Source organism: Doryrhamphus excisus, linkage group LG11 (genome assembly GCF_037039965.1).
Source record: "Doryrhamphus excisus strain RoL-2023G ecotype Guam linkage group LG11, RoL_Dexc_Guam_v1.1, whole genome shotgun sequence".
NCBI classification, from domain to species: Eukaryota; Metazoa; Chordata; class Actinopteri; order Syngnathiformes; family Syngnathidae; genus Doryrhamphus; species Doryrhamphus excisus.
The window spans coordinates 17,802,090-17,817,859 of record NC_136367.1 but is presented as its reverse complement, the minus strand read 5'-3'; the positions used below and the strand labels follow the sequence as shown (position 1 = coordinate 17,817,859).

The window sequence follows — 15,770 nt, the reverse complement described above, 5'->3', positions numbered from 1 at the left end:
CTCCAATCTTGTTGTACATCTTGTATAATGACAATAAAGGCCATTCCATTCCATTCCATTCCAAGTCGTGACACTGCAAATGCACCATGCTATACCAGTTTTTAAAATTATGACACTGACAAAAACCTCAAAAGCTTCACAAATTGACATCGGCCATCCTCCTGCTATACTTAATTGATATTTGACAGCAATCATATCAAGACTCTAAGAGGAATTGAACAAAGTATGAATCCCGAAAAAGGCCAAAATCATCTGAAAATGTGCTGCTCCGAGACAAAATAGGTTTACGACTGAACCAATATGGTTTGCTTCATATCAGAATCATTCCCTGTTGTTTAAAGTCTAAAGGGGACCTGTTGTGCTCATTTTGGGCCCTTTGTATTGAATAGTGGACTCCTGTAGAGCAGCTACACACCATAACCCACACACAAAGCTTTCTAGATATTCCAGAATCTGCGCCTATTCAGCCGGATTTCCTTGGATTTCAAAAACGGTCTCTTTTCATTTATTCCCGCCCATTCCACTGTGATTGGTTCAACTCAGTGGATAGCACACAGACCTCACAGCTAGGAGACCAGGGTTCAATCCCACCCTCGGCCATCTCTGTGTGGAGTTTGCATGTTCTCCCTTGTGCATGTGTGGGTTTTCTCTCTCAGGAGACCTGGGTTCAATTCCACCCTTGGCCATGAATGCGACCGGTCCAGGGTGTACCCTTGCCTCTCGTCCGAAGACAGCTGGGATAGGCTCCAGCACCCCCGCGATCCTTGTGAGGATAAGCAGTAGAAAATAAATGAATGAACAAGAACCAGATAGATCTAATGCAGTAAGTTAACAAGTTGCATGAAAATGATAATATGGTGTGTATTTGGCGAAATGACATGAACTATGTATTGTCACCACAATGGAAGCAAGCATGCATTGTATCTTATCAGCTTGTGTTGGTTCATTCAAGTCTTGTTTGCAACATTCTCTCCTTCATTGAGGCTCCACTCTCCTTTAGGAGTTAAAAAAAAAAAATCCGCTGTGGTGAAAAGCTGTCAAGGTCTTCGCTGATGCTGGTGAGAATAAAACATTCATCTTTTCACAGACCTGCATGCTTTTGGTTTCTATGACAACTAAGTTGAACTATATGTTGACTCATCTTTTACATGCATGAGTACACCAAAGCGGAGAAAAGAGAACGATGGCGACCAGAAGATGATTTCAGAGGCGGCTCTGCAAAACCACGTATTTATGAAATCACCTTTTTGATTGACACGTCTTTCTTTTTCTTAATTTCACTACCCAACGACCAGTTGAGAAAGTTGGTGTCAAAGCCAACATTCCAATTGGAAAGTGGTTGCTATGGTGACAGCGTACAGAAATCACACATTTAGTTGTTGTGTCCTGCAATGTGTTGATAGAAATATTGCACTAGTCACACTTAAAAGGACATTAAGAGGACGAGTGTACATCATCCTGGGAGACGTGACTTTCTTTTCTCTGTGTGTTCTAAAGATATAAAAACAGATACAAAGAGATAGCTAAGAATGCACATAATGGGACACACTTGAAAAAAACCTCCAAAAAGTACCAACAAGGCTCCATTTCCATCATGTGAGATGCATATGAAGCACATTGTTATTATTATTCTTATGAACATTTTTACACCCAAGAACTACGTTACTGGCATAGTGACACCTGGCTGCTAGCAGGCTAGCGATTAGCTTGAGCACAAACTGGCTCTCAATGCGTCGGGCCGCTAGCCAAAGGTAACGCTACCTATTCGAGCTCTTGTTTTGGAGGCTGGCTACACGGCGGACGAGTGGTTAGCGCGCAGACCTCACAGCCAGGAGACCCGAGTTCAATCCCACCCTTGTGTGTGGAGTTTGCATGTTCTCCTCGTGCATGCATGGGTTTTCTGCGGGTACTCCGGTTTCCTTCCACATTCTAAAAAAAACATGCTAGGTTAATTAGCGACTCCAAATTGTCCATAGGTATGAATGTGAGTGTGAATGGTTGTTTGTCTATATGTGCCCTGTGATTGGCTGGCCACCAGTCCAGGGTGTACCTCACCTCTCGCCCGAAGACAGCTGGGATAGGCTCCAGCACCCCCGCGACCCTCATGTGGATAAGCGGTAGAAAATGAATGAATGAATGTTTTGGAGGCTAAGTGTATCCAGGAAGGAAGTTCCCCAAATCGTCCCAAGTATGACATGTTATCATCAATGTACTTGTTAATTTCAAAATAAAAGGCAGGCTAGGACAAAGGAGAAAAATAAGAAAACTAATCAGCTAAGTCTGGTACTGTGTATGTATTTTAGAGGCTCTGCCTCTATGGTGTTGCCAAGTGGCATGGCGTGGGGGAGGAATCTGTTTAGTGTTTAAGTGGAGCAGGGCAGTGATAGTAATCTGCCACTGAAAGTGATGCTGGTTTTCCACCATTACGTCCATTATGTGCATTGATTAGCTGCTTTTTTTATGCATAGAAAAGACAAAGATGTGTGTTCGTGTCTCACATAAGGATTGTGGATGATGGGCAAACCCCCCCCCCCCCAAAAAAAAGGTGCACTTTTCCTTGAAGTTTCTTGATAAGACTGAAAAGTTTAGTGTGGAGCAGTGAGCTGTGTGTTAAAATGGAGCTCCCTGACGCTTTCATCTCAACAACACACAACTCTGGAGGCACCGGTTCTGATACAAATGTCTTTGTTCTACTTTCACAGGAAAGTCTGGTTTATTTTCTTTTCCGGGTGCGATGCCTCTTCATGAAGAAGAAGAAGAAGACGGTATTTTTTACTCCCTCCATCTCTTTCACTTTGACAGCTGACACATTGATAGGCTTCTATCTGTCTGGTGGGATTTGAGACTTGAGACTTGAGACGCGGGACATGAGGGGTTCCAGGCTGCACCTGTGATACAAATGCAGATCAACCACAGTAGGTGTGCGGAGAGTGGGTGGATTTATACATGGGTGGGGGGCAGGTTGAAGAAGCTCCGCCGCTTATCCTCTTTTACCTGTAATATATACAGCCTGATGGCGGCATTACTCATTTTGGGAAAGAGACACTCGTGTTACATAAGCCCGGGCTTAAGAGCCTACCAGCCTACCAGCTAAAATCCCTGCAGATCCTTAGCAGATACCTGGAAATAATGACCTGGTACCAGCACTCAGCCTGATGGCGTTCTAGATCACCACTTGCATTAGCAAGTCCATGTATCTCGAGGCGTATCACATCTATCTATCACTGGTGTTTGTAGCTTTAATGCTAATGAGCTGTGTGTGTCGCTACAGTAAAGCTACGTTCACGCTGCGGGTCAACTCTGATGTTTTAGTGTGATCTGCATCTGATATGTGCAATTCCATTTTTTCATATGCGATCCAGGCCTCTGTCCTATGGAGATTTAAATCCCATATGCTTGTTTACATGTTCAAAACCAATGAGACCATAACCATTATTACCCACAACCTCAATATACAGTACATTACATATAAAGTACAGTACATTACTAGTTATTATTGGCTGCACGGTGGACAAGTGGATAGCGCGCAGGCCTCACAGCTAGGAGACCTGAGTTCAATTCCACCCTCGGCCATGAATGTGTGAGTGTGAATGGTTGTTTGTCCATATGTGCCCTGTAATTGGCTGGCCACCAGTCCCCGCCTCTCGCCCAAAGACAGCTGGGATAGCTATTGTTATTATTTATTTAATAAATGGCTTCATTAAATGTATTGTATTATTTATGCTATGATATGAAATACACTACTTTTACCAGAAAAAAATTACCAGACACATTAGCTGAATTTACACAAAATGTCAATATTGGTATCGCCGTTACTAACCTGAATTGTACCCAGTATCGGACTGCACATCAGCTTTTAACAGGCTGCAGCCAGGAAGCAGAGGAACTCAGCAGTGGACCAAACCACTTCATGTAAGTACAAGAGGGGTGCTCAGTTGATATTGAAGTTTACTTTTGGTCAGTGTGAATATTTCACTGTTAGTACCAACAAATACAATAGATTGTTGTAATCATTTCCTGACTATATGAAAAAAAAATCACCACCAGATAGCAAACTGATTTTACATATTTACTGGGGGTTCGTGATCCCCCTTCTCCCCCACGGATAAGAGGACATAAACGTTAGCAACACTAGCATAGCTAGCTCGTAATTTCGACTTTTTAGCTCATAATTACGACTTCATATTTCATAATTATGACTTTCTTGGTTCATATTTGAGACTTTATATCATAATTAAGACTTGTCGTTTCTTACAGTGGCGGAAACAGGTTTTTATTTATGGGAATCCATTTTAAACAAACCAAGCTACCGTTGTTGTTTGAAATATTAATTATACATATAATAATGTTATGTAAAAATATATATATTCTCAGTTTGTCATTGGAATAGATTGATCCTATTTCTAAACAAGCTAACTTTAAGGATCCAGTGTATATCTTTATCTGATGTTTAAAAAATGATCCCAATACTTTTGTCCATTATGCAATATGTGGCTGTTTTTAACATACTTGACTGTTTTTAGCCACGGCAGTGATCACATGCATGTTTTATTTTCAGCCTTTTTCTTTTTAATGTCTTATTGCCAATCATGACGGAAGCGAAGACGATCACTGACGCACGCACGAGCAGTCCGTCGTGTGCGCCCCCACCCACTCCATCCATCCTTTCGCTAAACCAGCTCGACGTGCGCGCTCCCGCGAGCAAGCTGACCTGTTGGAGATGTTGCGAGGAGCCTACAAGACCTGAACCGGGTCCCACACTGACGGGGAATTTCGTCAAGAGGGGGAAAAAAAGAAGGTTGGATACTTTCTTATATAACCACTTCTTCTTGGAAGGTGAGTGATCATCTTTTTATTTTGCGATGCTTTGTTGTATAAATCATCCCCCACATCACTACCCCCCTAAAAAAACAAAACTTTTGTGCAAAAGTCCATTTCAAGAGCATGTGCTTGTATTTTGCTGCAGTGGAGTCATCCTGTATGTGTTTGTGTGCTGCTTTAGCTGACTTACTGCATTCCATGAAAGCATCATTTATCAGCCAATACTTTCCTCCCAACTCCACTCTGGTGTAGGCAGGCTGCTTTCTCGGGTTCACAGTCTTGTTGTGTCCCTGTCTCTTCCTTGGCATCATGACTTCTGTCATTTCACACCCAGCATGAAGTCATCCTCCTCATGCACCCCACATGTCTCAACAAAGATGGATGGGGCCACTGGCGCTGGGAAAAAAAAGTGGAAGTTAAGGAGTTGTGCAGGAATCTCCAGCAGTGGATACAACTGAGTAAAAATAGGCTTTTCTTAAACAAATATGCAGAATAATAAGTCTACACGTCTTATGTATGTGACACATGCAGCTTGTTTTGATGGACATTGAACGCCAACCATTGCAAATAAAGTTGCATTCTGATGCTATTATATAAAGCTGCAGTTTCAGCAGCAGTCTTTCGTCGACGGGCACACGATGCTCGCCCAACAGTAGCGCGCCTCATACTGTAAGCACTTGGTAACCATGGCAACTAAACAACATCAGAGGAAGCTGGTCAGATGACGCCAGAAGAGGACGTGAACGGTCGTCAATGGACCGCCGTCTTCTGTTAAAAACTAATATCTTTTTTTTTAAATTAGTGTGCACCTGTCAGGGGTGACAAGCAAGCATACAAAAAGCTTTTTTTTTACTCACAGTTTGGCTCAAATGGAAGACCATCTGTCCTGCCATGTCATGGAGCCTTTGAAGAGGTTTGGCTCCGACCAGATCCTCTGCTCTCTGGCCCCTGACCAACACACACGATCACACCTTGCAGCAAAATATTCAGCATTGGTTCATGTTTTTTTTTAAAAGAACAATTCAGAAAGTCACCAGAGATTTGCGTCTACGAGAACCAGACAATATTTTAACATTATTTTGAAGAAAAATAAAAAATTGTAAAGTGATTACATTTTTTAAAATCAGATTAATCAATGTAGTCAAATTAATTCATGATTAATCATGATGAGCAACTATGTGCGAAATATGCCAATTTTGACTGTATTTTATTAGAGAAGAAAACAACAGACAGGACAGCATGATTCTATTTCTACGTACAATATTACTAACATGAACTGAACATGTCAATCAAACTACAGACAGGTCTGAAAATCTAGTCTGTGCGATAGTAGCAACATTTGAATCCCACATAATGGGATTCATAACGAGCACTCAGGGGTTGCCTTCAAAGACACCACGTAACTTGAGTTGAAGTCACATGGTTTGAGTGTATTTTCTGGGATTTCCAAGCATACGTGAATACAGAAAAATGCACTTCCGCATTAAAGGGGACATTTGTATTGAGTCGTGGACTCCTACAGAGCAGCTACACACTATAACCCACACAGAAAGCTTCCTAGATCTTCCACAGTCTGCACCTAGTCCAGCTCGATTTCCTTGGTTTTCCAAAACACTCTATTTTCATTTGTTCCACCTATGGAGAATGTACGACTGACAAAAGAGTTCATGCCGTTGTTCTCCGGAACAAACACTCATGCACATGGCAATATATTGATGGGACCACTTCCTTTTCAATGATTGTGTGATTTATTTATTGGTTATCATCCTAGGCCTAGTTCCTACTAGACAATTTTCACATTTTGTCCTGTTTAAATTTTTATATCTTGGTTAACATCATGAATTCATCCCATGAGGTCCGACTCAAACCAAAACAGACTCTAACCAAAGCACATTTCCCCCCATAGAAAATGATGTAAATCCAATTCATGCATTCAAGGCGGCCAAAGATGTTAACACAATACACAATGCATTGATCAGGTGCAAAAATACGCAATCCGGGGCGGCTGTTAACCGAGGTACCACTGGAGTTCTATAATGCAGATGTCTATTCTACACTGCTCATCAACTTTGCTGCTGGTTATTTTGTGAGCAAAGTTTAATTGTTCCATTTTCTGCGGACGACGACTTTGTCGTTACCCCTGAAAGGTTTTCACAACACGCGTGTTGGGAGGCGTTAATGAAAAGCTCATCATTCAGATCTTTCCAAAAGGCAAAAAGATAAAAATAAAAAAAGACCCTCCTGAGTCAGCATTACAGCATCTCTCTGTGTTTGGTGAAGGAGAGGCTGCCGAGCAGCACAAAGACGATCAGACACATTGTGAATACTCTCCTGTCAGTGCAGTTGGGATTGCTACAAAGGACGTATTATTATGCCAAAAGCACACAGAAATACTCTCTATGACATTTTAAGATGGGATTCAGGAGCTGGAGCATTCCCGCTCCTCCCGACTAACGGTGAACACAAACTCGAGGACTGGCGTTGTATTCAGGCAAATGGTGCGATGATGTTGCAGCATCTCCCGTCATTACCTGTCTGCTCATACTAATAACTTTATTCTCATGATGAGTGCATAAATGCATCAAGTCCTTTCTGCTCAATTAGGAATGTAAAAAACCTTATCCGTGTTGAAAAGGGCAAAAGGTTTGCCAGAGACCGCCGTGGCGTCACAGCGGCTGCTCGGAGCGTGTGCCTGAATACAGTGCACCTTGCTGGGCCACAGCCAGCGGCTCCTTTCCCTCTATACTCTGGTTCCCTCGATAGTAGTCATGTGCTAGTAGTCATGTCATCATATTTCATTAGGACTCATCAACAAATCCTTGTTACCTCCAGGTCTGCACAAACTACACATCTAGATTTAAAAGAAATAGATCATGAGTGTCATGAGAAACAGAAAGTTATTGGTTTTGAATTAATGTTTATTATAAAAGTATGTTTTTCTGTGATCAAGGCAGGATTTTCTACTTAATGTTCCAGCTTAGAGTACAGTATCTGCAGAGACAATCATTCATTCATTTTCTACCGCTTATCCTCACGACGGTCGCGGGCGTGCTGGAGCCTATCCCAGCTGTCTTCGGGCAAGAGACTGACTGGTCGCCAGCCAATCACAGGGAACATATAGACAAACCATTCACACTCACATTCATACCTATGGATAATTTGGAGTCGCCAATAAACCTAACATATTTTTTACATGCACGGGAAGAACATGCAGAACTCCACACAGAGATGGCCGAGAGTGGAATCAAACTCAGGTCTCGTAGCTGTGCTAACCACTCGTCCGCCGTGCAGCCATCTGCAGAGACATCAGTCTCAGTAATGAGTCCCCTTGTGCACCATCAGCATGATGAAAGCAATAAGAAGTATCATAAAGCAAGATGGCAGACCATCCTTCCTAATATTTATTTTTTTAATTTTCAAAGGAACACTCATGCTCATACGCAGCATCATGTTTTTACAGGTTTTATTATGTGTTTTTTTTTTACAGCTGTGAGCAATCCTTTCCCTTTGGTGGGGTCTTGACTGAAGCTCCAGACAGAAGCTCAGTCAGATTTCTTTGACTCCCACTTCTTCTTTGCTGGCTGCCATGCTTGCCAAGAAGCTGTCTGTTTACCATGAAAGCATACGATCTTGGCCCGTCATAGAGCGGCAAGGAAAACATGCACGGACTCTACAGTGCATGCTTATAGCATACGAGCTGGGGGGGTCACCGTGGCTGTGCGGTTTGAATGTAACGGCTGTACAGTAGACTGTGTATTAAATACACAGCATGGTGTATTAGCAATAATGCTGCTTTTGTGACGAGGAAGGGCTTGATCAGCCTTTATGTGGTATAGCTGTGTATGTCAACATCAGAACACTACAGGTCCCAAGGGAAGACCAGCTTGAAGTGAAGGTCAAGTGAAGAATATGCTTGCAGACTTGCAGAAAGAGATTCGAATAGATGCTTCATTTTTTTAGGAACCACTTTAGGATTTGGGATTTAGGATTTAGGAATGAAAACTTGATTCATTTGCAATCAGGCATCCTATCAGCAGACAAACGTGAGCTCAAATGGCTGTTCAGTGTAGTGTAGTGCAGTGTAGTGTAGTGCAGTGTAGTGTAGTGTAGTATCCTGGCTAGATGATGAATTAATCATGAAACAGCTATGCATTATTACGGCGATATGTGTGTTTATTTCAGCAGGACGTTCCTCGGCGAGGGCAGGAGCTGCCATGCCGTTTGGTTGTCTGACGCTCGGGGAGAAGAAGGATTACAACAATCCCTCGGAAGTCAGCGACAAATATGACCTGGGACAGGCTGTGAAATCGTAAATACGGAAGCAGTTAAGTGAATGTAACAGTGTCTGCGAGGGTTTCACGGTTTCTTTTCTGTCATCTTTGACAGGGAGGAGTTTTGCGAGATATTTCGGGCCAAGGACAGGAGCACCATGAAAATGTACACCTGCAAAAAGTTCAACAAAAAGGACGGCCGGAACGTGAGGAAAGCCGCTAAGAATGAAATCATGATACTGAAGATGTGAGTTGTCGCCAGACAAATCTTGTATGAATAGTTGCTTCGTGACTGTTGGCTGTCAAGCAACTACTTGCTTAAAAAAAGAAGTCATCAATGACACAATGACTGTCTACGTGATGCCTCTGCTGCCCTCCAGCGGTGATAGAAATCACTGACAGCAAAACAGCACACTAGTCACAAGCTCCACAATCCTTTCTCGTTTCTGTGCCTTCTAAAGATAAGACAAAAAAATAAAATAAAAAGAGTCAAAAACAACCATTCATACTCACATTCATACCTATGGACAATTTGGAGTCGCCAATTAACCTAGCATGTTTTTGGAATGTGGGAGGAAACCGGAGTACCTGGAGAAAACCCACACACACACGGGGAGAATATGCAAACTCCACGCAGAGATTCCAACCCATTTCCATCATACAAGATGCACATGAAGCACATTGTTATTGTGAACATTTTTATGCCCAAAAACTACGTTACTGGCGTAGTGACACCTGGCATATTGAATTTAATACAAATTTTATCGTAATGTTTTTTATAGTTTGGAATAAAATGGGCTGCACAGCGGTCGAGTGGTTAGCGCGCAGACCTCACAGCGAGGAGACCCGAGTTCAATTCCACCCTTGGCCATCTCTGTGGAAAACTCCGGTTTCCTCCCACATTCCAAAAACATGCTAGGTTAATTGGCGACTCCAAATTGTCCATAGGTATGAATGTGAGTGTGAATGGTTATTTGTTTATATGTGCCCTGTGATTGGCTGGCGACCAGTCCAGGGTGTACCCCGCCTCTCGCCCGAAGACAGCTGGGATAGGCTCCAGCACCTCCCGTGACCCTCGTGAGGATAAGCGGTAGAAAATGAATGAATGAAATGTTGTTAGCTATACTACAACTTGTTGCTTGATTTCCGTCTTTTCCAGGATAAAACATCACAACATCCTGCAGCTGATTGATGCTTTTGAAACAAAGAAGGAGTACTTTATCTTCCTGGAGCTGTGAGTATTGATGTCGAGGTGAACAGACTGAATGAGTGTTTGCAGGGACAGGGAGAACATTCGGCCATGTTGCATGGTGCTCCTTCAAAAAAACGCTTGTTCCTTCAGAGCCACGGGCAGAGAGGTCTTTGACTGGATCCTGGATCAGGGCTACTACTCGGAGAGGGACACCAGCAAGGTCATGAGACAGGTGCTGGAGGCCGTGGCGTACCTGCACTCTCTGAATATCGTCCACAGGAATCTAAAGGTACGTTCCTGTGCTGACACAAGTTGTCACGTCGCACTAACAAGAAATATTGATTTTCCAACACAGCTGGAAAACCTTGTCTACTTTAATCGCTTGAAACACTCCAAAATTGTTATCAGCGACTTCCAGCTGGCCAAACTGGAAAACAGACTCATTAAGGACCCGTGCGGGACTCCAGAGTACCTTGGTGGGCTATGTTTGACAGTGGATGATCAGGTACAAGAGATGGGAGAATAACAGCTCCTGTCTGTACTTTCAGCTCCCGAGGTTGTTGCTAGGCAGAGATATGGGAGACCTGTGGACTGCTGGGCCATAGGAGTCATCATGTACATACTGTAAGTACCGCTGGGTCGGACTGACAAGGGTTAATTGATGCCAGCGGACAGCTGCTTTGGCGAGCCAGAGACGGTATCAGCCTCCTGGATGGATACCAATCGGCCATCTTGACTAGTCTCTCTAAAAAAACGTTTTCAAGAGGGTTACTTACCAGGACCAGCAGGGGATGGTGAAGAAATTCAAGTACCGTCGTCCCATGATTTTGGACCGTGAAATGTAATACTTTTGTGGTTAGAGCATGGAAAACTTGTTTACGTTTAAGTACGTTGTGGACATTATTAGAGCCCCGTAGATATGAAATAACATCCCTATAGTCACCTTTACATTCCTGTTATTCATTGTTTACACCACATTGTGTGACTCTTAAGTGCAGGCTACGGGGTTACTGCAAGATGGCCGCCAATTTTAAGCACAGCACAGCATGCTAGCATTAGGCTACGGTTAGCGTCCAATTTGTTTAATCTAAAAGAATCTCTGAAGAAACTGTTCCAAACAGTGTGATGAAGAAGTACAATGTAAGAAGCCAAAAACCTACCACTTCCACATGGATGTGAGGAGAGCTTGTTGTCACTCGTGGGTTTAGGAGCCACCAGTTAGACAAATCTTGACCTCCCCTTTCATGGTGTGTTCAACTCAACAGTTTGTCCGGGAACCCTCCGTTCTACGATGACACCGAGGAAGATGACCCCGACAGCCGGGACAAGAACCTCTTCCTAAAGATCTTGTCGGGGGACTATGAATTTGACTCGCCGTACTGGGATGACATTTCAGATTCTGGTAAGACATTAACCATCCAAATCGATTCCCGAGGAGAACGCTGAACTCACCGTCGTTACGCTTTCAGCTAAGAACCTGGTGGCATCTTTGATGGAGGTGGACCAAGACCAGCGACTGACTGCTCAGGAGGCCATCGCCCACGAATGGTACATGCAACTATGCAAGTGCGCCCCCTTGTGGCTGTCAATTGAACAACACCACTTGTCACCATGTCTGTCTTCACCTTCCACAGGATTTCTGGGAACGCCGCCTCGGATAAGAACATCAAAGACGGAGTTTGTGCACAAATAGAGAAGAACTTTGCCAAAGCAAAGTGGAAGGTATTGATACGTCTAACGTGCACGGCCATGCTGTCCAATCAATTCTTCTTAAGTTGAAATACATTTCACCGCATATGTATCTTGGCATCGCTCTATGAAAGTAAACCACCGATCACTGCCAGTTCAAAACACATTGCGGCTGTAGGCAACCTCCTGATGTCGTTTTTATGAACTCCTCAATGTGAACGGTCGCCATCCAGCAACTTATCGACCCACACACACACTCTAATGGTGCTTACTTTACATTAATAATTAATTTTCTTCATTAGTTAATTGTTATTCATTATAAGTCATAGGAAATACATATCATTATAATAACAATTATTAAAAAAATATATAATAAATGCTGCATGGTTATGTTTTATTATTATTATTTTTTTGAAATTATTTTTTTATTTAATGAATTAATTGCAATTAATTATAGTTATTAAATACATGAATAATAAATGTTGGTTGATTTTTAAATGTAATTAATAACCATTAATGAAATGAATCATTTATAATTAATATGAAATACATAAATTAAATAAATAACACAAATGTAATAAATGTTGGTGTTTTATTTAAAATTCCATTAGTGAAATGCATCAATTAAATGAATACATTTTAATTCATATTAAATACATATATAATAATACAATTATTTTTAAAATATTATAAATGTTGGTTACTTTTAATTTACAATTTACATTCCTCAAATTAATAATAATTAACATCAAGTAAATATATAATAGAATAATAGAAAATATAGTAAATGTTGTTTACTCAATTGCATGTGAAGCTTGCTAGCTTCCTTTGTCGCGAGCCAAATAAATGAGACGTTATTGGAGCTGGAGCTCATCGATGTGTCGCAACCGCCACTTTTATTGCAAATGTTGATCCAAAATCTGCACGAGTCATATATGCACAGGATATCATGCGTGTCCGTGTCTGTTATTGCTAACAGAAAGCCGTCAGAGTGACCACCCTCATGAAGAGGCTTCGGGCATCCGAGCAGGGGGATTCTGGAGCCGCCGATCCTGCGGCCGGTGGCGCTGCCGCCGCCGCCACCACCACCGCAGCCGCTCCGGCCAGCAGCGGCGGTGGCCTCGCTGCCACCTTAAAGGCAGCTCTTAGCGCAAACGCTCCCGACACACAGACTGACGCCACGTCTCCGCCCGCTCAGCCGAGTGCAGCCAGACGGGATGAGAATGCGGACCAAGGGTGCAACGGCGACGCCCTCTAGAGGCGAAGGAGGAGACGGTTAGAGATTCAACTCACAAGCACATGAGCAGTACAGTCATGATGGTTTGCATTATCATGCCGTGTTTAGCGTGTCTCAGCGTCTGACATCCTTCCTGATTGGTCGGTAGTACTCTCCACCCTATTTTGTGTGCAGGCCCCTTTAAAACCAGCTAAGACTAGCTCGCTCCATTCGTGTGCCCTGTTCCATGAAAAGCTGTACAAAGGTGTACTGTAGTGTCATTTAGTGAAGTCAATTCACCTTTGATCATCGCCTGACTCTATGTATATGTACTGTATATAATATCACACGGATTTCTTTCAAACAGTGGCTAAGCTGCAGACCTTATAATCTTGGCTTCATGACTTCAAAGGAAAGGTGCACTTCTTTTGCCCTTCATCCACAACCCTTGTGTGAGACGTGAACACACGTCTTCATCCTTTTCTGTGAAAAAAAATGGGACGTGCCTATTCTAAGAGCTCCAAAAAACTCCAGCAAGGTGTTCTATCCATGCTGTGAGCATGTAGTAACAGGTACATTGACGATAACATGTCATACTTGTAGTATTTTAGTGTAACTTCCTTCCTGGGTGCATTGATTTCACCTAGAAACATAGAAAGGAACGCTACACCTAGCCTCCAAAACAAAAACACGTTACTTTTGGATAGTCGCCTGAGGTGTCACGACGCCAGTAACATAGTTCTTGGGCATAAAAATGTTCATAATAATAATAACAATGTGCTTCATATGCAGCTCACATGCTGGAAAACCCGGCACAGAGCGGATGCATTTTTGTGTCCTATTACGTGCATTCTTAGCTGTCGCTTTTTTATCTGTTTGTATATCTTTAGAAGGCACAGAAAAGGGAAATATGTGTGTTCATATTTCACATAAAGATTGTGGATGATGTGCAACATCCCAAAAGTGTACAATTTCCTTGTCAGGCAAAAGTATTAATTTTTACTTCCTAGAGTAGACGTAGCTAGTAGCTAGATCCACACGGAAAAGCAGCAAAGTATTTCATGCTTTCAGCCCATCACCCACACTGAAACAGCGTTCTGGGTATTTTGGGGGAAATGCCTGCCAGAATGGGAAAATCTAAAAATGCCAGCTTGTCGTTTCTGTGTATTGACTAATCCGACACAGTCTGGACACCAATTCTTTTCAACCTGCACCATATCCGTGTGGACTGGGGCCACTAGAGACGCCACAAAACGCTGATGTCTGAAGGGGAGGCCACACTTTGTATAGCTCGTAGTCGCCTGTGTCACACCGTAGCTAATCAATCATAGATTTCACAGCGGTCACATACTAATCACGTCACACTTGATTGGCTCAAGTGCAGTGGCAGCAAGAAAGCTTTTTTTTCATTTTTAGTTAAAGTGCCTTAATATTTTTTGCAGTAATGAAATGTTTCAGACGAAACAGCTCCATTTTTAAGACGACCTATTTATTTCTTTGAAATGTTTTAGCCGCTTCACTTTGCTCTTCTTTTTAGAGTCTTTATTATTATTATGATTATTATTATGATTATTGAGTCTTTTCCATTTTCACGGCACACTTGAGATGAAATGAAGATGAAAGACGTTGTGCATGGAGTATTGTGTTGCTGTTGTTGTGCTGTCCAAGGTAGGTTGGACTCATTGCTTTACCGTTATGGCTACGTACTGTATCACCGTGTACATCTGCATTGTATAGATGTGCTATGTTTTGTGTGCGTAGTCGGCAACATTTAGCTGCGCTAACAGGTAAGAGAGAATAAAAGGAGCAATATTCTTCCCAGGGTGTCGTGGTGCGTTTGTTCGCTCACCTTTCAGTACAAGATTTTTCCTCCCGTGGGCCACATAGTGAAACGTGGAAGGATGTAGCTCGGCCACATTGATATCAAGAAAAAACATATCAGCTTTGTCTTATAGGTGAAAAAACTAGCAGCATGAACTTCACCATTTGCTCTTTTTTCCCCCACTTTTTACTGTTGTTTCATTTAAAAAAAATAAATCCTTAAAATTAAATTCAGTATTTTAACTGAATTTCTTAAAGGCTGGAGCTTTAAGGCTGGCCCTTTAAGGCTGGCCCTTTAAGGCTGGCCCTTTAAGGCTGGCCCTTTAAGGCTGGCCCTTTAAGGCTGGCCCTTTAAGGCTGGCCCTTTAAGGCTGGCCCTTTAAGGCTATAAAGGGCTATAAATTATGACGTTGTTTTTTTTCTTGCAAAGTAAAATATTTTTGCTTACATAAAATGACAATTAAATTATTTTTTTTCATAATATTACAAGTTTGTTGTCGTAAAATTGTTCTTGTTGATTTTCTTCTTGTAATTTTAACTTTATTCTTATAATATTATTACATTATCTGTAACCTATTTTTTCCCCAAAATTAGAACTTTGTTGTTTTGTATATTTTTCATATTACAACTAAAAAAATGAATTTTTCGTCCATATTTCAACTTAATGTTACTAAATTGACAATTAAATAGATTGTCTTCATAATATTTATTGCAGTAAAATTTGCTTTTCTGTAGAATCTAACTAATTTCTCTTAATATT

At 42.0% G+C, this 15,770-nt stretch overlaps 1 protein-coding gene across 2 annotated transcripts; it reads left to right on the top strand.

Moving 5' to 3' along the window:
- Nucleotides 1-2,709: 2,709 nt before the first annotated feature.
- Nucleotides 2,710-15,006, top strand: LOC131129728 (caM kinase-like vesicle-associated protein). Of its 2 annotated transcripts, none has more exons than XM_078794913.1 (12): nucleotides 2,710-2,765; nucleotides 4,559-4,836; nucleotides 9,007-9,130; nucleotides 9,208-9,339; nucleotides 10,252-10,326; nucleotides 10,435-10,573; nucleotides 10,640-10,760; nucleotides 10,833-10,908; nucleotides 11,550-11,686; nucleotides 11,754-11,832; nucleotides 11,919-12,006; nucleotides 12,953-15,006. In XM_078794913.1, the coding sequence occupies exons 2-12, from the start codon at nucleotides 4,590-4,592 to the stop codon at nucleotides 13,229-13,231; spliced, it is 1,497 nt and encodes a 498-aa protein (XP_078651039.1). In that variant the 5' UTR covers nucleotides 2,710-2,765; nucleotides 4,559-4,589; the 3' UTR covers nucleotides 13,232-15,006. The 2 variants fall into 2 exon arrangements, with proteins under 2 accessions (XP_078651039.1, XP_057929556.2); XM_058073573.2 differs by having other exon boundaries at nucleotides 2,711-2,765; nucleotides 9,004-9,130.
- Nucleotides 15,007-15,770: the final 764 nt, after the last annotated feature.